Source organism: Drosophila subpulchrella, chromosome 2L (genome assembly GCF_014743375.2).
Source record: "Drosophila subpulchrella strain 33 F10 #4 breed RU33 chromosome 2L, RU_Dsub_v1.1 Primary Assembly, whole genome shotgun sequence".
NCBI classification, from domain to species: domain Eukaryota; kingdom Metazoa; phylum Arthropoda; class Insecta; order Diptera; family Drosophilidae; genus Drosophila; species Drosophila subpulchrella.
The window spans coordinates 8,176,347-8,204,279 of record NC_050610.1 but is presented as its reverse complement, the minus strand read 5'-3'; the positions used below and the strand labels follow the sequence as shown (position 1 = coordinate 8,204,279).

The 27,933-nt window shown below is 40.2% G+C and overlaps 2 protein-coding genes across 15 annotated transcripts; one reads left to right on the top strand and one right to left on the bottom strand.

The window, feature by feature from the left end:
* Positions 1 to 29: 29 nt before the first annotated feature.
* On the bottom strand, positions 30 to 26,235 carry LOC119548719 (dedicator of cytokinesis protein 9). Of its 14 annotated transcripts, none has more exons than XR_005219320.1 (15): positions 25,451 to 26,235; positions 21,378 to 21,419; positions 11,261 to 11,377; positions 10,630 to 11,159; positions 10,265 to 10,568; positions 9,380 to 10,201; positions 8,689 to 9,321; positions 8,288 to 8,623; positions 6,575 to 8,050; positions 4,898 to 6,508; positions 4,697 to 4,843; positions 1,843 to 2,053; positions 1,498 to 1,786; positions 905 to 1,365; positions 30 to 683 (listed from the first exon to the last, which is right to left on the bottom strand). XR_005219320.1 is itself a non-coding variant. In XM_037856195.1 (15 exons), the coding sequence occupies exons 1-15, from the start codon at positions 25,544 to 25,546 to the stop codon at positions 595 to 597; spliced, it is 6,936 nt and encodes a 2,311-aa protein (XP_037712123.1). In that variant the 5' UTR covers positions 25,547 to 26,235; the 3' UTR covers positions 30 to 594. The 14 variants fall into 14 exon arrangements, 13 of the variants coding, with proteins under 13 accessions (XP_037712123.1, XP_037712132.1, XP_037712125.1 ...); XM_037856195.1 differs by having other exon boundaries at positions 1,133 to 1,365; XM_037856204.1 differs by having other exon boundaries at positions 1,247 to 1,365.
* LOC119548721 lies at positions 2,328 to 4,633 on the top strand. Its single transcript, XM_037856208.1, has 4 exons — positions 2,328 to 3,552; positions 3,614 to 4,144; positions 4,289 to 4,421; positions 4,488 to 4,633. The coding sequence occupies exons 1-4, from the start codon at positions 2,576 to 2,578 to the stop codon at positions 4,551 to 4,553; spliced, it is 1,707 nt and encodes a 568-aa protein (XP_037712136.1). The 5' UTR covers positions 2,328 to 2,575; the 3' UTR covers positions 4,554 to 4,633.
* Positions 26,236 to 27,933: the final 1,698 nt, after the last annotated feature.

Genomic DNA, 27,933 nt, shown 5'->3' with positions numbered 1-27,933 from the left:
ATACGATTTCACTAGAAAATGCATGTATGTAAATATATATCCATAGATCTGTTTAATAGGTATTTCCTTTATCTGAATACTTTGGTAAGTTCTGTTGCTTGCGGGAACTTATTCGTCTAGTTGTTAACACTAAGTCTAATTTCATTTAAGTTTAGGAATAATTAAATTATTAAACGATTCTTTAGCCATTTCGAGTTTAGAAGAAGACACAAAGTTAGCAGATTTTATCTAATAAAGTAACTGGTACAGGTTGCATAGAGCTGTGCATCATTAGCCGATATCCTACCAAATTCAAAATTTAATCTGGCAAAATAAAATTAAATTAATAATAGACAAGCTTAAAAGTAAATTTAAAAATAGTTTCTGGTTCCATTTTTTGTCAGGCATGCTTGAAAAAATATACAATCATAATACATTATTTATAATGTGAAATAATAATAAATCAAAATGTTTAACATAAAAATCTAACAACAAACAATAGGGAATTTAAAACTTAGTCGCTTAAGCTTAGTCATAGAAATTAACAAGTGATTTCGGTTAACTGGAACTTATGGAACTGGTCGTTTAGCACAGATTATATAGTTCGGTTATCGGTTATGAATGGTGTGTGGAGTTCTGTGTGTTTATGTGGGAACTGTGGTGGTGGGTGTTGTTGCTGGTATTTTGCTCAACAAAATACGGTCCTAAAAAGGGAGAATTACAAACACGTTAATACAGATTGGAAAAGCATTGGGAAGGGTCACAGAACGTATGGTTAGATTTGCCAAATTTTGTCATGAAGCGCTTACGGTTAGTTTTTGGGTCGGATTAATAGCCATCAAATCTGGGTTTATTTTAGGGGGTTAGTCACATGCGCATTCCCTTAGCCGAGATTCAAACCGTTAAGCCCCAAATCGAGCTTTACCTGCCGTAAGACAATTTTAAATTCAACGACAACATCAAACAAAGGAACACCAGTGAGTCTATGTTACGTCTACGTTGTGGTTACGCTAACACATTACGATCTCTACACAGAATCGTGTTATTTGAACTCTTCAATACTTGGTTTGTTAAGTTAGCTGTGCGTGTGGGTAACTGAGTTTCAGAATTTTGGTATCTTTTTTGTTATGATTTTGTTGAACTTAAGCAGTACTTGAGTTATTGGAGGCGCCACTGATCGCATTGAACAAAGCCATGCTGTTGCGCTGGTTTATGCTGTCGGCATCGTCGCCGAGCGGCTGGAAGGACTCGTCGTCGAGCAACTCACTGAGCGCCTGGCACAGCTTCTCGTAGTTCTCCTTCAGCACATGGTGATACTCCTTTTGGTCCGCGCTGATGATCCGCTCGTTGAGAAACAGGGCCTTCTGGCAGACCACAATGAAGTCGCTAAAAGGAAAAGGTGCCATTTAATAGATTACTTTGTAATACTGGGTAAAAATGATTTGCATATTTGAACTGAAAAAAGATAATAAAGGGAACGCTGGGACAAGCTTTCGGTTAGTTACTAAGAAAACATACCGAAAGACATCCTTAAGATCTGCGACGCGGTCCAATGAGAAGTTATTCACCACCTTTGCATCGAGGAAGGCATGGGCGTAGGCCAAAGGACCTGCATTTACCGTCACTGCCACACTTCCCTGCAGACGCAGCTGCAACTTCTTCACATCGGCTGGTGGCAGAATGATCTCCTCCAGCTCTGAAACCTTGGATTGCATCTCATCGATGGCCACCTCGATGGGACTTAATTCGATGATTTCGCGGGATTTTACGGGTATACGTTTGAGAACGTAGGGAAAGGAATATTGAGCTGCGAAGATTGAAAAGTTAATAATAAATGACAAACTTGCAGCAGATTATTCTTACTTTTTATAACCGTCTTGCGTTTCCATTGTTCTTCTACGCTGCCACGAGCTGCTCCCGATTTGGTGAACGGGGTTTCGTACATAAAGGTGTCTACATCATGATTCTGCTCGAATTCGTTTAGTCTTTGGTCAAGCTCATCCTTGGAGAAGAACGGAATCACATGGGTGACCTGTATGTAGGCTAGTTTGGCATCCAATTCGTCAACTTTAACCTGAAATATTAAAATGGATATATAAAATAATATAAGTTTTATTAAGATATACAAATTTTATCAAGTCTTGGTTAAATCTAGTAAATGCAAGGAATAGGTCGAACCTCTAAGGTGTCATATGGTGATGTTTTTATAAAACAATAGAATATTAGTCTTAAGAAATCGTGATACATACATTTCATGCTAATCGAAATCTAAGAAAAACCGCCTCATAACACTGACTGCTAAATCCTGATGAGAGAGTTTGCTATACACGTTACTTTGAATCGAGTCGTCACACAAATAAATATCAAAATATCACTCTCCACCCTCAACTGATGTAGTTCAAACAACTCAACAACTTTACTAGGCACTAGTAAATTGTTTGTTATTTTTATACATCAACCACTCTTCGCACACTAGAACCGCAGTAGTATCCAAATTTTGTATACAGTTCGCGTTCGGAATTTTGGCACAAACCACCAGTTCACCAGATCGCCGGACACCCAGGCAGTGTTAGCCCGAAACCCGTCTGTTTCCGTTATGGAGCAGATCTTCGCATTCCCGTCCCATGGGATGGGTATGGGCTTGGTCCGGATGCCGCTTCAGAACACGGTTCCGACTGCTGCGGAATACTCCCTCAATCCGAACGCGGTGGAGTTCGTGCCCTCGAGTCGCCAGAGATCAGAGTTCCCAAGTGCCGAGACCAAAACGGAGGCGACCTCCACAACAACATTGCTTCATCCCGAAGTCGTTGGAGATGCCGTGAATCGTGTGGATAATGGATTTCATGTAAAGCGTCAGCTCTTTGATTTACTCAGCCAACTAGGAGATGAACAAATGCCTCTGGACGAGATCTCGGTGGGTTTGTTACCACGTGGCCAGGGTCTCACCATGACATTCACCGCAAAACAGGCGGGCCAGCAGCTACAGCCTCCGGATCCGATGAGTTCGATCAACCATGAGCGCCAGAGCCTTCACCTGGCTGTGGGCGATCAGCAAAAGCTGGCTAGCCGACCGGAAAGCGTCCTGGTGGCCCAGTTTCTAATTCGAGTTAACGATATTCTCAGCGAGAAGTATGAATACAGCGGGGATGTGTCCGTCTGTCCCAAGTGCTCTCTATGCTCCAATCGTAGCTACACTGAGCTGGAAATCGAGCACCAGATCGAAGGCATTAAGGCCTTCGAGAAGTTCTTCACCTTCACAGAATCAACGCGCTACCAGGACTTGGTTTCCCACAAGGCCTTCAAGGACCTTTGCCACAAGCTTGGCTTGATCGTTAGCCGTGATCAGATTCACATGAATCGAGCTGATAGTAGGGTGAGCACAGTGGTGCCCCCACCCACGGCACAGTCGTCCAGTGTCACCGTTTGCATGTCCAACAACGAGATGGAACCAGGTGTGGAGGCAGATGCTTATGCCGGAGATGACGAATCCCAGATGAACGGCGGTGAGATGACACCCAGAGGGTGTCCCGGTCCGTCTATTCCAACAGAATATGTGAGAGGAAAGCTATACAGGTGGGTGTTGATTCGGACCAACAATTTAGAAGAACTTTGTTGAACGTTGACGCAATTTCAGATATGAAGATTCCGAGGGATCGCAGCTGGTCAACCAGCTAAATGAGGCCCACCAAAGTGTTGAGCCCATGATGATCGATGACTTCCATTTGGATGTGTCACCAACAACGCCGGCCAAATCTATAATGACCACCAGTGTGCCGTCCACTTTTCCCCGGGTGTACAAATCGGCCAAGGCCAAATGCTCGGCTCGAGGGGCAGGATCTAGTGGCCTCCACGGCGTTTCTCAGCTACCCAGGTGTTCGGTTTTCGGCCGTTCAATGATGCAGCCGGTACAGAACACGCCCTCAACCTTGCAGAAACTCCAGACCACGATGGTTGGTGGCCATATTCAGCCCGGATCTACTGTCCAACGAAAGCTCCAAATGGAACCTTCCCTACATGGTGCAGCCCGCAAAGTAAATCGCTTGAATTCGGCGAAATCGGGATGCGTTTACCAGCAGTCGGGCAATATGTCAGCAGTTCAGACAGGTCGCGTGAGCAGACCAGGAAAAGCTACTAACTCAGTACAGAAACAGCAGCCAAATCATACGTGAGTCATATAACAAACACTCTTCCAACTTTCAAAGTCATTACCACTTTAAAAAAGAACTCGGAGAATTTGTATATGAATTTACTACAACTAATATCTAAAATTGAACCAACGTTAACCCCACTGATTGTTCCCCATCCTCAGTTCCAAGGCGGGCAAAAGCACCGCGAGCAATAGGATGGGCATGTCCACTCCTAAGCAACCCCATGGCACCGCGCAGCGAATGATCCCAAGAAGCACCAACGCTTCCATGATGCGTCAAACAGAGGTCAAGCGGGTAATAATTTAGTAACATTACTATTATAATAATAATGTACTATAATAATCTGCAATCTATTTACAGCGCATGAGCCTGATGCGCGGTGACAGCGATGCAGATCTGCTCTATAATGAATATCTCTTCAAATGATTTGCAGATGTACTGCATGGATTTGTTGCTTCTATTTAAAATATAATTATTTCTCAAAACTCAATAGCCCAACAAAAAAACTATTTGTACTAATTTTTCTCACTCGTGGATTAGAAATTTAGTTGAAAGCCAGCTCTACTCACCGGTGACGAGTCCATGATCATCTTGACCACATCGGCTCCAAACTTATCCTTGTACTGCTTGCCCAGTCGCTCAGAGATTTCGCTCAGCGAAGTAAGCTTGGGTTCCTTGTAAACGTACTCGATGGCATGGTCCTCTTCAAAGTACATCTAAAAATACAATAGGAATTAGTTAAAGGAACAAATTGATGTGAGTTTGCTCACCATTCCATAGAAGACAACTCTGTAAAAGCGACCCAACATTCTCTTCCCAGAACGATTCACCTCCACGATCTTGTTATAGGCTTGGGTGAGATGTTCGTAGCAGTGAGCCAGGTCCAGGAAACTGCGATCCCTTTCGTACATGGGCAGGATGAGTTTGTAGAGCTCTCCGAGGCACTCGAATCTTTCAGCGCGGTCCAAGAAATCGGCACACTGCTTCAGTTGCTCTAGGAGCATTTGTTCCGTGTACTGGGAATCCTGAGCACCTGCATCCAGTTTAAGACCCTGCTCATCTCGTGGTATATTCGTAGATATCTTCTTAAAAGCAGTGGATGACCAACTGAGAGTGCAACCTCCTTTTAAACGGAGATATTCGCACATCAAAGCAGCTATGTGGAGGTGGCAGCAGGCGGCCTCCGAGAGATTCCCGTTCTGCTCGTGATTTCTGGCCATGGTCACCAGCCAAGTGTGCCGGAGCTCTGGCGTGGAGGCATATGAATTGGCCAGAGAATACTGTAGTTCAAGCAACCTTTCGGGATCCATATGATGAGCCTGCATTTGGGCTGTGGCCATAAGTACGGTGCGCACTCGACGAGTTAGATCCTTGACCTCCATGGGGAAACCTGTGCCCTTCATCGCCTTATCGCTATTCGCATAGCTATTGATTATGGACAGGCTTTCCTGAAACCTGGCATTGTTCAGTCCAATTACGTTGCCAATCATCTGCGATACTGAGATTATAACTTGCAGGTGTACTCGGGTTAGGGCTTTTCTACCACTGAACTCAAAGTTACTGCGCATAAGGAGATACAAAACAGCGCACGACTCATGGCGAATCTCCACCAGGCGACTATCGCAGGCTTTCAGGAGCTCATAGACCATCTGACCACACAACATGGCATTGCCTTTGAACAAGGCCACAGCATAGTTGTTAATGAAAGCTCTTAAAGCAGCGAAGACGTGTTTGGAGAGTCTTTCCGATTGGCCCAACTGCAGGAATCTCAGATAAACCCTGGCCACCTTGGGCAGGATAAGGCTGTCTGCCAAGAGTTGTCTGAATTGCAGGACATACATCCCTAAGCAATCCAAAATAATCATGCCCACTTCAGTGGCCAAATTAGATTCATAAAGAGCCAACTGACTTCTGGCCAAAGTGTCCATATCCTCAAGTAGATGTTCCCTGGTTTGATTCAGAGTTCCACTGTTTGGCAGCTGTTCCTGGTTGCCGTTTTCCAACCCTGTGGGTGGTTGTGTCCTCGCTGGAAGAGTGTTGGCCTTGGCCGAACGTCCTTGCCGGGTGTCTGGAGTTATCACCACACTTTTCTTGCCAACATAACGGAATTGCAGGAGGCAGAGATCCAGAATCGAGAGGAACTGCAGGGTCTCGGACTCATTGCAGTTCTGCCACCAGCCCACCATTTGGTCCTGGGAGAGGTGCTTGATGATGAACAAGAAGCCCAGGAGCAGGTCCTTGCTCTCCGCCGAGCTGAATTTATCGCAGCGGGAAAGGATCTGTGCGTGGGTTACGCTCACCGAGCGATTGTGTCCATTTCGCAGGGCCACATCTGCATCTCCATTGGTGTAGGCTCCAATTGTGGTCGTGTCCTGAGAGTGCTGAAAATGAGAACGCATGTTAGTAGGGGGCTCACTTGGATTTAATGGACTAAACCAAGGACTCACCCCCGAATCCGTATTCGAATTTAGTGAGAGATTCGAGATGCCATTGCTAATCGGCTGCCCAGCAATGGCAGCCAGGTAGTTGTGCTCCTTGATGTGAACCGAGGTGCGGTAAGGACTCGGCTGATCGCAGTGCAGGGTCAGTCGGTTCTTCGAACGCGGAGTGGACGTCAGAGAGCCAAAAGTGGAGGAGTCCTTGCTAAACACATAGCTACTGGAACAACTCAAGCGCTTGGTATAGGAGGCGGAGTCCGCATAAACATGTCCATTGGGCGTACAAGCTCCAGACTCAGAAAGGTCATCAATCCGATGGATGTTGTCCATTACAACGCCCAGCCATGGAACATAGAGTAGGGCAATCCTCGAGAGCTGACCCCTCTGCTGATATCGGTTGTCCAACTCGTGTTTGGCCAGCAGATCCTTGAAGATTCCCAGAGCATGACGCCTCACATGGCCAATTTCATTGAGACTACTCTTCAGTTCCTGAAGAAGCAAACCCGATAGGAAATGCTGCCTGCAGAACTGCTCGGACAAAGTGAAGTGCTGCATCATCTCAGGCGGTCTGTTCTTCGGATTTAAAACAAAAGGCAGATTAAGGGGTACATAGTGCTCATGCTGACAGATCTCCTGCAGAAAGTTAAACTTGTATTCGTGAAGTATCCGCGTATTACCAGGCGAAAAATCAGCCATATAACAACGAATCAAGCGAAAGACAAATCCTCTGTCCATGTAACTCAGGCACTGGCGCACAAATTTAGCTAGGGAGCGATTCAGCAGATGCGTCTCCTCGCCCAAGTCCTCATATCGAGTGGTTATGTACGGCATTAATACCTTGATCAACTGCTCCACCCGATCGGCGTACTCCTTGGGAAACCGCTCGTTGCGCAGCATTCGAATCCTGCCGGTGGCCAACAAATGTTGAGCCATGCTCTTCACAATCAGATCGAAGAATATCGAGGAGTATCTCATGAATTTGTTAACGATCAGGAAATCGGGATTGCTGGGATTCAGGAGGTAGGGCAAGTGCCTGCACAGTTCTCCATGGACAGTCCTCTGTCTGGCTGTTTGTTGGCTGTAGTAGGGTGCATGGAATACGTATTTCACATAGGCTGCCAATAGATCGGGTCTCTTGGCCTGATCGCTTATCAAATGGATAATGTTCGTTATCAATCGGATGACATTCAAGCCTATTTCCTCGGATTGAGTGTGAACCAGCAAGGTGAAGAGCTCATTCAGAAGCGTAGGTAAATAGTTTATCAACGATTTCATATCGATGGCATGGGCTGCTTTCAAAATCTTGCACGTTTCCGTTTCCGCCGGCACGGCTCCAGTTTTCCCGCCCTCCAGCAATCTCTCACAGTGTCCAAAAAAGTTATGCAAGTGCTGATCGGCCGTAAGAACCGTGGAGTCCAGACGCAAGCCCACCGTATAGAGATTCCTCTGATTATCGATCCACTGGATATCCGGACCGCAGTTCTGCTGAGAAATTGGAAGGGTTTGTAGGCAGCCAAGGGAGGGTTTTGGGTGGTGGTGGTGGTGGTGCAGTAAGCATGCAGATCAGTGCGGAGAAAAAAACACAGAGAGAGAGCACAGGTTAGTTGGCAAGTCGGGGAATGAATGGATGTATGTTGGGTAAGGTATGTTGGGTAAGAGACAAAACAAACAATTCATGAGTTGATGAACGGCTTTGCGAAGCACACAACGTCTATAACTTACCCCCTTGCCCCATCCCAAGGGTTGAATCGAAAGATAGCCCACTGGCAAGGTGGCAGCCACAGGCAGCTGCTGTTCCTCCAGACAAATTCGGTTCTTCTGGAGCAATGGCAGCCAGGCATAACCAATGGGTGTCTCAAAAGCCGCATTTGCTTCCCTTTTCTTGCTTAGGTTGCAGGACACATGGTAAAAGGAAAAAAGCAGGTGATGTTCCGGAAACAGACCCAAAGGAAGTCGTAGTTTGATCTCCTCGTACCACGTAGGAGTCACATTGTGATGAAGCACTGGACAGGCTATCTGGGATACCAACAGATCCTGGCCAGGGCGACCATAGATGCACTGCAATAAGGGAAATGCATAAGGAATTTTAAATATAAATAATATAAAATAAATTGTCTTCTAACCTTCAAAGGTTTGCTGTACTCCCCATCTCCATCGCGCAGCTCCACCACCACCGTGATGTTCCTCGCTCGTGAAAATAATTTTTGGCTGTCAAATTGCAAACTCAATGGATACACATAGAGGTGGTTGCAGAAACTCGTATAGGGATGCGCATCCCGTTCACTTTGGCTCTGGAACTCGGCCAATTCAATAGTGGGCGATTGCTTGGAAGATGGATTATAGGTAGACAAAGGAGCCAGGGATTTACTCAAGCCACAGGGTGTGGTTTGGTCCAGGAACTGCATCTGCATCTTCAGGCTACCAGGAATGATGGTTAGTTTGCTCAGTTTCTCGGGCTTGCGAAAATCGACCAATAGCTTTAGGAGTTCATCATCCTTCAGCTTAGGTAATTCCTGTCGGTAAATGGGACTGAATTCAAACTCCTTTTTGGGATCTACATCCAATTCGTGGCTGTACTGCTTGAACAGAGGTCTTGCTGCCCAGGCAAATGGTTGTCTATAATGCCCAATGTGATGAGCGCAGTTCTTTGCCGCCTTGTAGACTTTCTGACCCAACTTGGGATCCTTGCCTGCTTTTAGATAGGGCTCAGCAGCCTGAGCTATTCCAGATTGCAGGAGTTTTTCCACTCTCACCACCTGTTAGATGAAAGTTATTATCAATATGTGATTTAGATAACGTAAATGATACACCAACCAAATAGATATCGGCATGTGGAGCTGTAACGGAAAGCAGACACTGCCTGAGTTGCTGAAATTGCTGGCGATTCGCTCGTAGCAACTCGGCGGAGACTCCATCGAACAGGGAGTGAGGTGCCTGGGAGGAGGAGTTCCTCTCATCGCTATCCGCTGACTTTCTAGGAACTCCACAACCGGCCACAGATGAAGGAACTGGGGTATTCGGTAATAGCTGGGCTGCCCACTGCTCATTAACGTTAAAGTAAAAGTTCTCGCTCAACTTTCGATTCGCCTTGGCATCGTACAGGGCCAGGCTGGTGATATAGGGCTCCACTTGCTGCTCGACACCAGACGCCGAGCTCTCGTCCTGTGGGATGCACTGCAGCCGGAAGCGCAGGTTGTGGCAGGTGAGCAGCAGCCGTGTGCCAAAGTGCTCTCGATACTGCTCCACATTATCACTGCCACTGCTCTTGGCTGGCGACTGATAGCAGGCGAATAACCGACGCCGCTGTTCCCTCCTGGCCAACGCAATCGAGTGATCCGTTTCCCTTCCGTACTTCATCAGTTGAGGGTGCAGCGATTGATCTAAACCCTTGAGGGTACCAAAGATTTGGGGTTCCATTGCTGGCGGTTGCAGTTGAGGGCTTGGATTCGAACTGATGGAGGGCTGACGCTCCAGCGAAGCATTTCGCTTCTCCTCTTGGGCACGATTCTGGGCCAAAACCGAGGAGATTTTGCTCAGCCAGTCCTTAAAGTCCTGCTCGTTCTCGGCAGCCAGGGTGAAGGATTTATGGCCCGTTGTCATGCGGAGTTCGAAGCAAAAACGACCACGTTTGGGATTCTGAAATAGAATAATTCAGATTACTTCTGATTTTGTATAACATTTCGGTGTAATACAACTCACCTGCACCACATCAGTGCAAAAATCCATGACTATAGTGGCTTTAGCCTCGCCCTGCTTCTCATCCTTGTGCAGCTCCAATATGTAGGTGCCATCGATCTCCTGTCGCAGATAACAATACCGACGCTTAAAGGACTTGTTGCCAATATTCGCAAACATTCGATCTGAGGCCGAATCGGGTCCTTTTAGGAGATACCCCTGCTTGGTAATGGTGTCCGCCTGGGAGCGGGTCATCTGCTCGTCAATGCGATCCTGATCTGCATCGATTTCATAGACCTCCTCCAGCAGTTCCTCAGCAGGAGATACACTAAAATATAATATTTTCATTGCATTTAAAATGGTTCAAAATAAACATATTTTATATTTACCTGGGTAGATCATGGCAATTTCCCCCGTAAGCATTGTATTTATAATGGATCAAATGGTTCTTTGCTCTGTAGGTGTACAAAGCCTGCCGTGTGAATCGGGTGCATTCCGCTCTGGATCCATGAGGCTGTCCATCGACCAAATCCTCGCCATGACCATCGTCCGCAAACTCATCCACCTCCTCCGGCTGAGCCAAGTTCGAGCGTAGCGTGATCGAGGACAGGGCTGACTCATACGAGGAATCCTTGTGGCTGGAGGAGCCATTCGAGCACTGAGAACTTTTCCTTGAGAGTTGGCCATGTCCATTGGAATTGGTCAAACTGCTGCTACTGCTGCTGCTGGTGTGTCCATTCCCATTGTGGTGACTCCCATTCGACTGAATGCTTCCCTGTCGACTCACTTGACTGTGCCCATTTCCATTTGAAATGATGGATGGACCATGAAGAGGGCAAACAATCGCCTCATTGGGCGGATCGAATCTGTCGGCCACAGATTTGGCATTGGTCCGCAGCTTGCGCGGCATAATAATCTCCTGTTGGGAAAAATAAAACATATAAAACATAGTTGTAAGAAAATATATTTAATTTATTATATATTTTGTATTATTATATTTTTCGAACGAGATCTACGTACCGAGACATCATCAGCGGGGTAGATGAGTAGCTCCCTTTGTGGATCATTTTGGATAACAGTTTTATTTTTAGCTATAAAGGCTTCGAAGTCGATCGGCTCCACCACGAGTGGCTTGTTCTGAAATGAATAGATTGAGTTAAGTATAAGATTTTATTTCCCAAATGTTTGTTTGCTAATTTATGCGGGCTACTTGTAAAAGCAGAGCGTCTCTATTAATAGCACACCCCTCAAAAAAAATAATGCCCAAATGTTATCCATTCCCGATGCCCGAATGCAGGCGGATTTTGAAAGATTTATCGGTACAACGCCCGCCATAAATTTATGGTTACTTTGTGATGTGTTAGTTAAATTCTGTTTTCCACTCCCCCGCACAGAAGAGACCTTGACCGCATTACAAAACGGATGCCACCTCTTCTCCCCCATTCGTGTAATGATATTTTCCATGTCTGCCACTTGGCATAAACAAATTCATTTCGTTTAAACATTATAACAGTTTAGCGTTTTGCATTTCTCGGCCCCCGCAGGCAGTTGTTGATATTTTCGGTTTTTGCGTTTTAGATTTCGCAAGATGATGATGAAGATACAATAGTATCTGTGTTGTATTGAGGCGTGTGACCCAACCTGTGACCCCACCCTTTATGACATGTCCGTAGAGAGTTAAAGTGCCACTTCCGTTTTGGCATATCCATTTCAGGCGACTTTCGGAAGTGCTGTCATTTTATTGTTTTCTTGAAATTCGAGGTGTGTGGGCTTGTTTTCTGTTATGTTCTTGGGCTTGGTTCGTTTCAGGAAGATCCAGGTCAATTCAGGTCATGGGAAAATGGCATTTCCAACTGCGATTAATTTCGTTTAACTGCGCATATGTGGGGACATTGGAGAAAGGATTGTCATAGGTTGGGAACGGTTATTACAAATAATATAGAACTTGAGTTGGGTTATTAATATGAATGCTTTTAAGTAAATCAATAAATCAAAAACCTCAATGAAAGTGTACAAATGATTTATATTCAACAAAGAAATGTTTAATAAATGTTAGATACAGGGGTCTAGACAGTGAGGGTTTGGGGGTTTCAACCTCCTGACATTCTGAAATCAAATTTAATAAAAACAAAGTTATGAAAACCGTCCTCGGGAATTTTCGCCCTATGCCACTGTTTAGATAACAGTTTAATGAATAACTTAAAAGATCCTAAAACAAATGTTTCGGCACTCCCATAATTAAATACCACAATTTAATGATTTTTCAAAATTAGATAGGGTTTTGCTATTAAAAATCATTTAACTTATTTCCTATCACTTAGCAGGGTCAGATATTTAAGGTTACCTGAGGTTTCTAGCTTAAACGTTTTACCTATAAACTTCTCAAAAAGCTATAAAGCATTGACAGACAATCTATCTGTATCAGCTGTCGGCTTGTGCAAGTGGCAAACCTTGGCTTTGGCCCTGATTCCACTCGTGTGCATTTCGTGCCCAGCCACGCCCACATAAGTGAGTACCTCCCGCCCCCTTTTTTTTTAGTACGAGCTGCAATGTCATTGCACTCGCCCACTTGGCCACTTTTGGGAGTGAGCTCGGGGGAAAGCATTTTCCATTGTGCGCACAGGTTCGGGCCTTTTCCTGGGGCTCCTCCATTTCGCCTCTTGGCACGCACTGCATGCAAATTGGCAGACGTCGCCGCTTGCGTAATTAAAACCGCAAACCGGCGACAAATTAAATGGAAAAAAAGCTACAGGTAAAACTACACGAGTGCATGGGCATTATGCAAAAAAGGTAAACTCATCTGGGATCGGCCAATTACCAAATCAATTTGGCAGCCCAAAAGCCCGAGAAAGTTGGGCAAACATTTTCGGTGGCTAATTGTTTATTTTTCAGGGGTGTGTTTTGGCAAATGCTAAATGAAAAGCCAAACTTTAATTTAAAAAATGCAACGCCATGGTGGTCAATCAGCAGACACGCAAATTTTGCGGTGGAAGACTTCATCAGGCTCAACTGGTCCACCAAGGCGTGAAGACCTCAGAGATTCACCATCGACCATCACTCGAAGTCATCAGCCACTTTATGTTAAGCAGTTATGGCATTATGGCGTGTTTATTTCAGATATTAATATTTATAATCGTATCTCACAAGATCTCCAAAAATAATAATAAAATGAATTAATAATTATTAAATAAAGATAAAGTGGTTGGTAATAGAAATTTAATACAATTTGTTTTTACTGTTCACTAGCACAACATTGAATTCCTGTTAAATAGCAACTATTTAATTATTTGGTTACACTCCTTTAGACCAAATTCCTCATAAAAATTAATTACTCACAAAAAGAATTCCAATTGAAATCTGAAATTTTAAAGACAACTGTTTGGTAAGTTACTAGCACACCTTTGAATTCCTAGAAATTAATTACAACTGTTTTGTCATTTAATTGTCTATACGAAACAAATTTTTCAGATTTTCCAAATTTTCCTTTCTGGCTATTGCATTCCGGCATCTCTGATCACTATCTTCGCCGGCAGCCAGTTTCAATTTAATGTTAGCGGTTTGAGGCGCCTCGGCTGGTAAAACGTGACGATTTATGCATATTTCAGTGAAACATTGACCAGGCCTCAAGAGGCAGTGGCATTCGTGCCCCCCTCACCACCCAATTTCCCCTTATAAACAAGGCTTGACTTTCATTGATTTTGCCAGAGCAATTGGCCCTGGCATGTCTTGAATGTCACTTGAGTTGGTGGTGTCCCTTCATTTTCCTCGCTTATCAATTGAAATTGCCACAATGCGGCAGATGCCTTCATCTATAGTATATCTGCTTTGTATACTCGGACAGTATGTGGAATTGGTGGAAAGGGTCACAAAATGTCGGCTCGGCTCATTCAGATATCGCTTTGAAGTGGAAACCGTTCAAGTGGTCTATACTGTATACTGTATACTGTTCTCTTCCCGATTTGCATTTTGTGGGCACGGAATTATTGTGACTAAATTTAGCTTAGCTTAATGCATATGATTTGTTGTGTCTGGTGAACTTTTGACCCACACGAATACAGTTTTTGAGAGCTTGCTAAGTGGAATCAGAAGTCAAAAACACTTCAAGGGGATTTTAGTGAAATTCCAACCCTTTTGGAAATGATTGCGTAAGAGCTGAAAGTTAAGGAATGTTGGAATTCCCAGTCTTTAAAATAGTTTTCTATGCCTTGCAAATATTGTTCCGTCTTTATCTCGCAACTTTTGCTACATTTTCATTCAGCATTCGGGGTTTTTTTGCTTTTTCGATCTACATAAACAAATATGTGGAACAGAAAGTATACAAATGTTATGATTGGTTTATTTGCAGTGTATGGTCAATAGAAAAAAACGGCAGCTGGCATCCGTTCTGGGCTAGGAATGATGAGGCATATAAATTCCATAAATTTATGCCCATGCAGGGATTTCCTGCTCAGCCAGCGAACATGAGCCGTGGAATGCTTGAAAAGAATTGTACTGATAAAGTCCATATAAAACCCATATTTATATTGTACTGTGTGTATAAATTACGTGGCAAAGTTTTCTTTATCAGTTGCTTGATTGAAGGAGAGGTTTGTCCACTCATTGGATTTGCAACTTGCAAACTGGTTTCAGCCCAGAGAAACATTTGTTTTGGTCATCTTCGGTGGGTTTCACTGTTCACTGGTGGTTCAACGAACCCAATAACATGTTTAAATAAATTTAAAAACCCAAGACAAGTGCAGATCTGTAACTTGCCCACCCATAAAGGTGGCGACAAGTCAGCAGTTTTCCTCACCCATTCCAGACATACCACTCAAACATGTTGCTAAAAAAAATAAATAAAAACTGAAAACACAAGTAAGCCGAGTAAAAACCCAAGTCAACAAATTTCTCGCATTTAGTTATACAACTAAATAATTTATGGCCCGGGCAAGAGTTGAACTTTCTAAGCTCGATATTCTATTCAAAATAGTCAACGAATTTCACCCAGTTCCAAGTCCGAGTCGTATTCAAATTTACATGTCCGGACAAATGAGGAAGCTTATTATTAACTCCGTTCAATTCAAAGTAAATACTTTGGCAGCGGCGGCATTCATTAGACGCCTTTTTGTTGTCCGCACAATGAGGGAAATGTGCCGGAGAAATGTCGTCTGCATAAGCGGCATTTAAATCATAAGAGCGATACGAACTATAGCATAACTATTCGATATTTATGCACTAAGCGTTCGCCGATTGGCGTTATGTAAGCCTCGGATGGCGATAATGTGTGACGCCGTTTTAGACCCGTTCGAATAGGCTTTGGTTCAGGATGGGTAAAAGTTCCGCAAAACACTTTCATTTCTCGCACAATTTAAGATTGAATATGGGAAATATATTAGAGAACATGGTAGAGTTGATGACATTGTTTTAGAAAATAATATTTTGAAAATAACCCAAGAAGAACGATGGTAGTTCCTCGTAGAGTTGGAACTTACCCCTTACGTTGAGCAATACTGAAATTAAAATTTCAGACGCAACTGTGTTACCGACCAAAGCTATTACAAAAAAAAATTATATGAATTGGTTAAGCGCAACTCGAGATATAATTAAAAACATGGGAGTACCAACAATATTTTTAAAAATATCTCTTAAAAAATGTATCCATAAAAAGTATTTTTGACTTCTTTTCGTGATCTAGGGGTTCAACTCAATCAGGAACTACCATCATTCTTCTTGAGGCATTTTGGCTGTATATTAGTGTTATTCATTACTATAATATACTAGCAAATTCTGGAAATAATATTTTTAGGAACTTTATATTTATTTGCAAACTAAATCAATATAAATACTAAAAAAAAACAAAGAAGCTTAGAATTCTCTAACTTCGGGAGCTAAGACTTACTCTCTAATCTCTCACTGCATACTCTGTAAAATTATAAAAATAATTCACTCGACATAAAAAGCACTTGTTTGTCTATGAAGCAGGTGAGACCCTTAATGGTTTTAACCTGCCAAGGTCAAAAGCTTAACTGGTTTGCACATTGCGGGTAACTCGTGTTGGCCAACTCAACCAGAAGTACAAGAATAACCAGAAGCAACCTTGAGGACAATATGTGGGGGAAATGAAAAAGACTGCACCAGCAGAAACAAAATAATTGCCCTAAAAGCAGGAAAAGCAAGTCGGCAAAAAGTGGAAAAAAAAGCCATGGAAAACCCAAGGCAAAAGACAAAGACACAAAAAGTTCCCACGCAGAAATGCGAGAAAAAAATCTTTAAAAAATATATAGAGAAAGAGAGGCAGATAAATAATCATATAGGAAACTCATCCAGTATCCAGTTCTTGGTCATGTCTCGTTGGTCAGCGAGTAATTAGCCATCGGCCATCGAACGGCGCTAAAAGAAAGTAAAAGAAAAGCCGAGAAAAGCGCACACGCATTTTTCGAGTAAAAGAGCCAAACAATCGAACGTCAAACATTGGCTGACAGAATATTGTGGAAGATGCTTTAATTGACGACAACAGTAGCCCCGATATCTTCACATTTACAGATGCCTTGGAAAGTTGACAGTTGCAGTGCAGTTTTCAGTGGAAAATTGGGTGCCGGCGACGAGAAGAGATGGATTCTGCCATGTGTGGCCGGGGCAACTTTCTAAAAAGTACTTAGCACTTTCAATTACAATTGTACAATGCGTCTGCGCAACGCCGAGTGGCCGGTTAAAAGCCGGCTGCGAGAATCTGGCAAACTAATTACGTTTATGGTCCCCTCGGTTTTCCATTGTGTGTGAAATGGGAGAGTGTGAAATATGTGTTAATTACACGGCGGCGAATGGCCATCGTAAAATTCAAGTGTCTCTCATTAATTGCTCAATTGTCGAGAGATCCAAACGAAATCTCCGGGGTCGACAGACTCGCATTTGGCCAAAAGCTCAAGTGCCACACGACACACCCATTTCATAATCTTCGGCTTGCCATTTAATGCCAAATTCGAGGACCCAAGCTGGAAAACTAGTTTTCAAAGAACCAAATTGGTGGGTTTTGTTTTGGAATCAAAGTTCTGTTTTTGTGTGTGTGAGATAAAGGTTGGCTTAAATGCTATCTTTAATAGTTGTTCCCAGCAAGTGATTAAAATTATTAAAAAATGCATAGAAACATCTTTTTTTTTAACATTTTTATTTACTAAATGTATGCCCAAAGAAATATTTGGTAAAAACATTTTTATTCAACGTTGAAAAGGAAAGCCAGCAGTTTTCTTTCGTGTTTTTATCTTAATATCAAACAAAGAAATTTTATGCCATTTTAATTAGCAAATTAAAGTGCAAATTATGGCCATTTAATTAATTTTAAGACATGCTACCAATGATAGAGCAATAAAAACAATCAAATTAAAACCAATTTGAATAAAATCAAATTTTATCTCTCAACTTAAATTTTGTATATGATTTTGAGTTTATCAAAACAGCAAAGATATATTATCATTACTCGTATAACATCAGCCACAAAATGTCAAAATATTGTCAGTTCCTACTCACTTTCGGCAACTGAAACCCGGAGAAACAACAGATCGTGCTGTATTTTTGAGGGCATTCGAAACGATGCCCAATAGCAACTTTCATTCTGCGAAAGAACAAAAGCCTCCGCTTACAAAAGTTGCACAGAACAAAGAATAAATCACACATGCAGATGGGAATAAAGGTTACTGACATGTCAAATGAATGTTTGCGTCTATGCCAGTAGCCTTTTTACCCATTTACCGAATGGGAATGAGATACAGTGGAACCGACAGACGCAAAACTCCGGCTGGATATTTGCTCAGAACTTCAAACACAAAGCTCGCACATTGTGATTGCCAAACGGAAGCGAGTTTAGTTGGTTTAGTCGTAGTTGTCTGTGTTTTTGTTTTGTATTATTTTGCAGTTGGTAAGTGTGTCAGCTGTAGCAAGTGCTAACGGCTTACTCACACCCGCACTCCCTGTCTGTTACCCTTTTTCCTACTTAGCGCTTCTGGCCAAAAGTGAATGACATTTGCACAAAATATTTGCCAAACAGTACGATATGGGGGGAAGAATCTATGGCATTGATATGTACAGCGAGAAAAATAATAATCGCATATTATCACAGAAATGTATAATTCTTTATTATAGGAAAGTAGAATTTAAGGCACCCATGATATACATTTTTAAAAATAATTATAATCATTTCTAAAAAAAAAACTTGTTCATTTAGTAGGGTATAATAATATGTTTTATATGGATATTTCGAGAATCAAATTTCTATGAAAAGATCAATGACATAGTCAGCAGGAAATTAAACGAAACTATTTATTTTTAATGTATGTATTTATTTGTATAAAAACATTTACTATTCTGTATGACTTTTTTTTTAATTTACGAGCATTCATTTTTATCATATTTATTTATTTCACTTCCAACAATAACGAATAAAATCAATTTATTACTGAATACTTAATTAAATATTGGAAATACCATTTGAATTCAAGTTTCTTTCTCCTCCGTAAACTGTGCAAATATATATTTATGCAAATGTAGTTTCTCTATAAAGATGGAAGATCGCATAAGTAAAGTGCAGCGGGAATGGTAAGGGTGGGTCCGATGTGCAAATGATTTCGATGTAAGCAAGTGAAACTCGGCAACAAAGTTAAATCGAAATGCGACAAGTTGAGTTGGAGTGGGAGGTCTAAAATGGTTTTCATTATGCAATAGAGCAAAGTGCAACAGCACCAACTTCAACAAAAACGAAAACAATTGTCAACAATAATTGTCGCAAATCAACAAAAAAAAGTTGTCTGGAGTGGAACATTTATCATGAATAGAGGTTTAAACTTCAATGTGGGTGAAGAGTGGGCATAACCATATATGCACATTAATACATCTGTGTGGGACGGCGTGGTTAAAAACATACTTCCAATGTCTCGATGATTTCATTGAATCCATACACCATTTTATTCTATGTAACAATAATTAGTATTTAAAAAAAGTAGGTAGTTGAATAACGTTTTGAATTTATAATGTTTATATAACTTAATCTCACTATCTTAGGCAAAATATGCAATGTTATCTCTACTTAAACTTAAGAGATTAAGGCATTATCGCGCCAACTTGTTTACATAATGATAGGAAATAGTTAAACAGAGATGTGAAAAGATGTGAATGAAATATTTGTAACATCTTTCAAAATATAAGATCCGCAGTCCAGAGAAAAGAAAGCGAATTTCGATTTATTATCAATATTACCTTTAAGGTATGTAAGTACCACCCAAAAACCGCTTAAACTTTCGATGCAGAAAGAGAAAACTCTTGAGCAGAGACAAAAGACCCTTCCAAAACCATGTGACAACATTCGAAGTTCCCTTTTTCTATTTTGATAAGCTTGCACCGCGACCAACGAAAATCTCCACAATACTTTACACCTTTCACTTCCACCGGGGAGAGTTTCTCCTACAAATTTACAGCCCATCCATGATCAGCACTTGACTTGGCACCTTTCTTGGTTCTTTCACATTTACTTCATTCACAGTTTTCCGCAACTTTGTTTTCGCATTTTAATACTCTTTACTCTTGTAATTTATCAGTGCAGAAATATCTGGTACATTAAAATGCTATTAATTTGTACGAGTTGTGGGCAAAAAATATTGCTTATTATAGACAGACTGTAAAAAACCATGAAATTCTTGATACATCGACTGTGAACAATGAAATAGACGAAAATAAATTTTAACAATGATTAAGAGCCGCACACCTAAAATTATTTATTTACTTGGAGGCTTGTTGATTTCGCCGGACAAACAAGAGAGAAATTTAAACAAATTGAAGGTTTATTCTGCGGTAAATTGCCAACTCATGGTGAGGGAAATATATATGATATTGAGAGCTAGAGATGGCAAATTTAAGATATAATGTATCCGTTCAAATACATTATAATCAGTATCAGTACTGTTATTAACCATATTATCGGTTTTCGATGAAGCTTTGTAAATTTACAACAATTTTCCATACTTTGTGACACAAATGAATTATTAAGATCCCAATGCACTTAATTATTTACTTCTTACGTCCTAGCAGTACAAAATTAATGGGTCTTGTCCATGAGTCAGCTATAGAATGCATTCAACCGCCTGGTTGATTGCACCTGCCGATGCGATAGGAAAACTGGAAAATGCGACTCATTCCCACTTGGGACCAGTTTGATGGCGATACTTTATTTTTGATATAGGGGTTCGTATTCGGTGTTCGGTTTCAGGTACAGCTTCAGGTTCAGGTTCAGGTTCGGTTCTGGTAGAGGCACGATTTCAATGTCAATATTTACACGACTGTCGCACCGATAAACATAAAAAGTTAGCATCATCGTCGTCGTTCATTGCTGTTTTAATTGCTTGACAGCTTCTTCCTAGTTTGGCCGGTGGAGAAAATATTCATAAAAGAAAGTTTATCTCTTAAGCAAAATCAAATTAAAATACTCATGACATATTTAAATTAATCACGTAGTCGGGCCGCAAAAAGGAGCGCCATCAAAAATAACGAGAGAGTGAAAAGTCGAGCAGATGCGATGGGCGGGGGGTGGAAATGTCGGAGAAAAGAGTCAAGGTCAGATCGAGAAATCGATAAAAGTTTGTCGCCGCCAGGCTCGGAATACGGAAAAACCAAGGAGGACACATTGAGGTCACTGATTATGGTTATTGTTGATGTCGGTGCAAAGCCACGCACATAAATGAACTGGCATTGCTCCAGATATTATTAATTCTCGGGGAAATGAAAACCATCTATAACTATTTTAACACTAGGATAAATATATTGTATTTTATTTTATTGAGCTTGAGCTTTTTAATCAAATACTTTATTTAAAGCATCGACTTAAGGTCTAATTATTTCATTAATTACTTCCAAAATTTTAATTGTAATACGAATTTCAAATTCGGTTGCCTTTAAATAATCTTTAGAATTTCCCTAAAATATTTTTCAATGGTATAAAAGGAAAATTGGTACTATTTTTACACTAAGGGCATTCATATTTTTTTGTATCTTATAAGAATCACTTTATCGCAATAAATTATTATAAAATCTCTAGAGATGGGCGACAGAATACTTTTACAACATTTTACATTTTCAGTGCATATGTATATATTTTTATCGTAAAATATATTTTTACCGCAATGGAGAGGCTACGCTGATAGCGACCCGTGCAGTTCATCTAAAATGATACAGAAAAAGAGGGGGAAATGTTTGGGTCAGTATCACAAGCTGGTATTAATAGCCAAAGGTTGATCGGATGAGGGATATGGTTAGATGACCATGATATGTTGAGCACGCCCGCCGAACAAACAAAATCGGAGCAAAGTAGTGCTCATTAAATCGCAGACAACTCACGTCAACTCGGGGAAAAGCTCAAACAAAAAATAAAAGTTGCGAAACGATATTTCCGGCGGGGAATGGTGAAAAAAAAAACGGTGACCGACACACAGAATAGAATAATCACGAAATACAGAAAATAAACAATAAAAAGGAGATGCGCAAAAAGAGCAAGCTAGTAACAATAAAAGCACAAAATTAAATAGGGTAACATTATATAGGGCTTACGAATAGGTAATGCCGTGGAATAACGGAATCATTCTAGTACATTTTTTAACATTTACCAAATTTATTACATTTAAAAATAACCAAAAAGTTTTCTTAAATCAATTTTAAAGTGTAAATTATGGCATACACAATTTAAGCACATTACATTTAAATAAAATCTTAAAATAAATATAAGTGTTTAAAATAAAATAATTTGTTTTTAATGACAGTTATTCAGTATCCTATTCCACACTTCACTTTAATACTTTTTTAAAAATCAATTTAAATGCTTTCTATATATGTATAATATACCCAACCCGTTAAAAATTCAAAAGGGTAATGTCAGTAAAAAATCAAGAGCACTTGAGCCATGACTGTTTTACCTACTCCACTTCCTACTACATATTTTCCTCTTTCCCCCTTTTGGACACTTTGCACGTGAAGCTTTCAAAAGCAATAAAAATAACATTAAAAAGAGGAAATTCCCAGAAACTTTCAGAGCTCTAGCATAGTAAATACAATATAGATTATAAGCACTTCAACAAATTTGCTGTATAATGCTAAATGGAAACCTTAATTACTGATCAGTGAACTGAAGACTAAAAATCGATTTTGCCAATTCTCAACTACAGTTAATTTTATTGTGAGAGTTAAGACGTGGGCTCGTTTTCGTCGACTTAAAAGGAACCTCTTCAGTATAGAGTGTATTTTTTTATATAGAGGTGAGGTGCTCAGCATAATTGGGAGATGAGGTCATGACATAAAAGGTAGAAGCAGCCTTGAAATTCTTCCCGAATTGGAATACAAAACGCTAATTTATTGTCATAAATCATCCGGGTTTGTTGTAGGGATCATATTGTGTGAAAATTATGCTGTAGAACTCAGTTCAGACATTTTTTTTGTAGTTGCAATTAAAAACCGGATATAAAAATCATATATCAAGGCTGTTAAGTTTTTCAACACTTTCTAATGGATTAAATTATGTTAGTTATTTTCCAAAGGGCCTTGGGTTTGAATTAGTCACCTGCTTGCACTTAAAAAACTACTCAAAGTTTCCTACAACTTATAATATGTAAATTCCTCTAGTAAACGAAATACAATTCAAAGTCGCAAATCGCTGATGCTAAGGAAATTCGTTTATCCAGACCTTTTCCGCCCCTTCTAGATTCCCTTTCTGAGACCTCATTTTATTTTAACGCAAACCACACAATTGATATTTACTCTGATATCGGATAACAAAATGCCGCACATGTGCGCTGCAATAAGTTAACAAGTATTTAAACAAACAAGGCGAAAACACATAAACAAAATTCCATATGTAAACCGAAAGCGAGCCATAAAAATTAACAAAGAAACAATGTAACTTAGGGTTAAGTAATAAACTGATGTTTTTGGAAATGGAACTCCATTAGTTTGACCCGTTGAACTACATTAAACCGACGAAAACTTGACTTTGCAACGAAAACATTTAATTAATGCGTTTGGAGGAGGGGAAATATTCCAAAAAAGACTGTCATTTTAAGTGTGCAAGACCCCATGACAGGTTGGAAGAGGAGTACCACTCGTTGCAACCCACTCAACCGCCGAACCACTCTTCTTTTTATTGGCGCTGAAGCTATCTATCTATCGAAAGTTGCTTATTATGGTTTGATTGCCTGTCGGCCTGTTGATTGCCGCTGTAAGTCAACAATTGCTTATCATTTCGGCTTCGACTCTCACTTTACGCACTAATTGAATTAGGAGTCCGCGAAGGAACGAGAACCACACACACTCTAATTGACATTGGAAGCGTGGCTAATGACGCTCTAATATGATTTTCGGTTGGGACCGTAATAATGCAATTAGTGGGTACTATCAATGGAGGGAGATGAATAGAAACGTGGTTATACCTGGGCGGCAACACGTGGGCGAAGATCCCAAAAATGGTGTCACACCCTAGGCTTATGCTTGTTTTAATTGTTTATAGATATACAGGGGAAGGTCTTTAAAAAAAACTATACCATTCCAATCTTAAACATGTTCAATTTCAATTTTGTACAGCAGATGGTGCTTTAAAGACCATTTTAAAGAGATTTATTTAAAGAAATATACAAGGAAAAGTAAAAACTATAAAAGTAAATAGAAGATAATACATTTTGTCAACTTTAAACAAGATACAAGAGTTTCGGTATTACATTTATTAAAAGAACTCGGAAGCTAGCACCAATTTTACAAACTTAAAGCAAAAAAGATATTTATGCTAAAGAGATATATTTAAAGAAATATACAAGGAAAAGTACATATTTTAAAAATAAATATAAGATAGTACATTTTGGCAACTTTAAACAAGATACATGAGTTTTAGTATTACACTTCCTAAAAGAATTCGGATGTTATTATCAATTTTACCAACTTAAAGCAAATAAAATATTTATGTGTGGTTAGTGCTAAAGAGATATATTTAAAGAAATATACAAGGAAAAGTACATATTTTAAAAATAAATAGAAGATAGTACATTTTGGCAACTTCAAACAAGATACATGAGTTTTAGTATTACACTTCCTAAAAGAATTCGGATGTTATCATCAATTTTACAAACTTAAAGCAAATAAAATATTTATGTGTGGTTGTGGACCCCATCAAAAATGGTTTTGTTAGTCGAAAAGTGTTTCGCTCACTCTAAACAGCCCGATTAGGGAATTCTCACAGTGCTCGTTCTACAACGAAAATCATTATCATTCAACATAAATGTAAACAAAGTGGAAGCTGCGGCGGAATTTTAAGTCTCACGGCCTTGACGCATTCTTCTCTCTTGGGGCCTCTCTTCTGAATTCTTCAGAAACCGAAATCTAGTCTCTTGAGTCCCTCTTTTACAACAACACCCAAGAAAAGAGTTACGACCAGATAAAGAACAAGTTTTCCCTTTCCCTTTCCTTAGCACATTTTAAATGTTGACTTTTCTTATGCAACGAATGATGGATGGAAATACGCTGCCTTATAAAACATTATGATCTCTATGATGTGTGCTAAGTGAAAAGAAAATATTATTAAAATTCGAAGCATTTGGATGTGTGCCAACCGAATAAGAAAACATGACCATGTGTACAGCTTCGGTGGAAAAAATAATATACCCAAAAATAAGTTTACATATTTTAAGATTCATAGCAATTTATATTATATTTTGTTTGAAAGTTCAAGTGTTAGTTCAAATTTAACATTAATTTAGGGTTTTTTTATCATTAAAATGCATACAATACAGAATTGTTGAAAGATATTGAATATTTCATTCCGCCAAAGTAAATAAATATTACTATCTTGACCACAACTGTATGTTTGACTGTGTTGCAATAAAGGAAAATGTGCGTTTTAGAGTGGGAAATTCTGTCATGTAACGCCCAACACACAAAGTCATTTGCGTTTAAACAAATTCTATATCATTTCTCTTTTATTTTTAATGCTTGCATATAAATATCCCACGCCTTACGAGAGAAAATACCAAAAAGGAAGGTAAACAAAACAAAAGGTGACATGCATTACTGGAGACACACCCACACGGAAATACACGTATATAATTTACGAAATGCAACAACTGCAGTTCTGGAAACAAAAAAATAGAATTGTGAAAGCACAAGGGGAGGGAGCGAGATGGCGATAGTCAGGTGTAATAAGGGAATTCAAGAACTTACCAAAACTGCGCTCTCACGCACCAGCTGAGAGACATTCTCTCTCATTTGCACCGCTGAGCCGAGCTTATTCAAGCCCCGCGTAAATTTTCTCTCCATCCTGCTCCTTCCTTCGCTCTCTTTCAGGGATCAAGCAAACAAGTTGTTGTTGTTATTGGTCCGCTCCCCTGTTCTCCTACCGTTGTTTTTGTTTTTGTGCGAAAACCGGCGGAAATTTAAAAATAGAGAGAGAGAGACACGCACACATGCACGCACAGGCAGTCAGGATGCGCTGCCGACTGCGCAGTCGACGTCGCTGCCAGCGATGACTAATCCGTTATCCTTTTTCTTAAACTCTCTCAAAATATTTATGCGATTTCAATAAGTTTATTTCACCAGCACTAAAATTAGTTGTAAAAGGATTTATCTGCGAAATTCTTTTATATCTATGTTATACACAAAACACCAATACAGGCACGCTAATATTCCCACGCCCCTTCGGCGAAAATTAGGGGGCGCCTTTGCAAAAAAACACAAACACCCACGGTAAATATGTTTAGCAGGCTTCTAGCATCCCGTAAGATTATAAACAATATATTTTAATGAGCTAAACACAGCTGTTTACACATTTTTATTATCTGGTTAATTATTCGTATTTTACGTGCGTTTGGCGTTTAAGGTGTTTTCTGCGTTTTGCAGCGGCGGTTTGAACGAACTTTATCTTGCCGTAAAGTGTATCTTTTCGATTTGCCGCTAACGGAGCAACGAGCTCCACACGCGAGCGAGATCCAACGATTTTTGGGGGACGCGAATTGGTAGGTGGAGAAACATAATTTTTTTTCGACTGCGCTGCTCAGCCCAACGTAAGCAAACGTAAGGAAAACTATCGATGTTTTCAATGCATCGGTAACATCGATGGTTGGCAAGCCAAAGTCAATGTTTGCCATCTCTATTTCAGAAATCATGAATCTCGCTTTTTTACTGTTACCTTGTTGCTATCTCCATTTTTTACAGCCTTACGGTTGCTTACGTCCAAACAAAAATATCGTGGGAAGAGAATCCACCTGGAAAAATTGAATATCGCTTGAATACACTAAAAGATACTTTTTATACCAAAACGGTCACTCTAAGATACCGATGGACTTATCTGGACACAAACCATGGTTTAAAAACTGTTTAATGTAATGTAAGATAATGGAAAACCATATTTTAAGACCTTTGATGTTTCCAAATAATGAATTTCAAATCCGGTGGACATAACGAATCACTTTCCACAAAGACAAAGAAAAACTTTGTGTGGAACCTGTGTTTTTTGTAGAGTTCTGTAAACATTTTTAAAAATGTAATGTATTAAGAGTTTAATCTGTATTTACTAAAAGTTACTAAGGCCGTTTCGGCGTTTCTTCCTCGCACCGCTTAAGATGTCTTTCAAAATATTTAAGGCACCTATAGGACTTGCCGCACATCCCACAGCCTCTCACGACGGAGTCGTATATCCTGCATGGCATTCTTGTTTCCACTTGTTTCAAAGTTAATTGCTCGGCTGAGGAGGGTTTGTCCTCTCTAGACGCTGAAGAAAAGCCGTAAATCCAAGACTGCAAGAATACCATAAGCGGCAAATTTGCTTTATTCAATAAAGTAGAAAACAAGGAAGTCGAGTACCTCGATTATCAGATACCCGTTACTTAGCTAAAGGGACAAAAGGGAAATGGTGATGCAAGCAGCAAAGCGACTCGGCTAGTGATCCTGATCAAGAATATATATACATACATACTTTATGGGGTCGGAAACGCTTCCTTCTGCCTGTTACATACTTTCGGAAGAATCTAGTATACCCTTTTACTCTCTGTAATATTACTACTATAATGTTGTTTATTTTCAGTAGTTCTCCCCAGGACTCTCCAGTGTGCACAGTCCACTTTAACAGGCAATATGAGCTGATCCTATAAAATAAATATATAAAATAAAAAAAACAGTTTTAACAGTGATAATGATACAAACTATTTATCAAAAATTGTTAGAATCAAAATAGGTTTTATGACAGAAAAATATAACAAAATGTTTATTTTTACTATTATACAATACATAAAACATAAGACTATATATATATAGTGCCTTATAAGATAAGCTGGAACAATTTTGCGAATCTCTATTATTGTTGAACGTAGCAATCACCCATTTTTTGTATACAAGGCACAACTTTGAGTCACTTTCTTATGTGTTCTTATCAGAAAAAACGCACTGTGGCACTGTGTAGAACTCATTTAGAATAAATAATCAACCCGAAATTTCAGTTCACATATAGAGCCACAGCAGTAAGGTCTCATTGCCATTACAAAATATTTTATTTATTTTATACAAATTATAACTATAATTTGCAGTGAAAGCCAAACGCGAACCTAATTAAATAACTAACCAATCAGCATTTAAAATGGACGAGAATGGGGAGGTTGTGCTCAACAACTACTGTGTCTTTGAGATTATAGATTACATTATTGCCAATTGCA

What these genes read in the sequence shown, in the direction of transcription:
- LOC119548719 (XM_037856195.1), bottom strand. Translation starts at nt 25,546, where the DNA reads ATGGAGAGAAAATTTACGCGGGGCTTGAATAAGCTCGGCTCAGCGGTG. An exon ending in TGATCATGGACTCGTCACCG is followed by an intron (nt 2,054 to 4,696) that starts GTGAGTAGAGCT and finishes TTAATATTTCAG; the next exon opens with GTTAAAGTTGACGAATTGGA. An exon ending in ACGCAAGACGGTTATAAAAA is followed by an intron (nt 1,787 to 1,842) that starts GTAAGAATAATC and finishes CAATCTTCGCAG; the next exon opens with CTCAATATTCCTTTCCCTAC.
- LOC119548721 (XM_037856208.1), top strand. Translation starts at nt 2,576, where the DNA reads ATGGAGCAGATCTTCGCATTCCCGTCCCATGGGATGGGTATGGGCTTG. An exon ending in GTGAGAGGAAAGCTATACAG is followed by an intron (nt 3,553 to 3,613) that starts GTGGGTGTTGAT and finishes ACGCAATTTCAG; the next exon opens with ATATGAAGATTCCGAGGGAT. An exon ending in AAACAGCAGCCAAATCATAC is followed by an intron (nt 4,145 to 4,288) that starts GTGAGTCATATA and finishes CCCCATCCTCAG; the next exon opens with TTCCAAGGCGGGCAAAAGCA.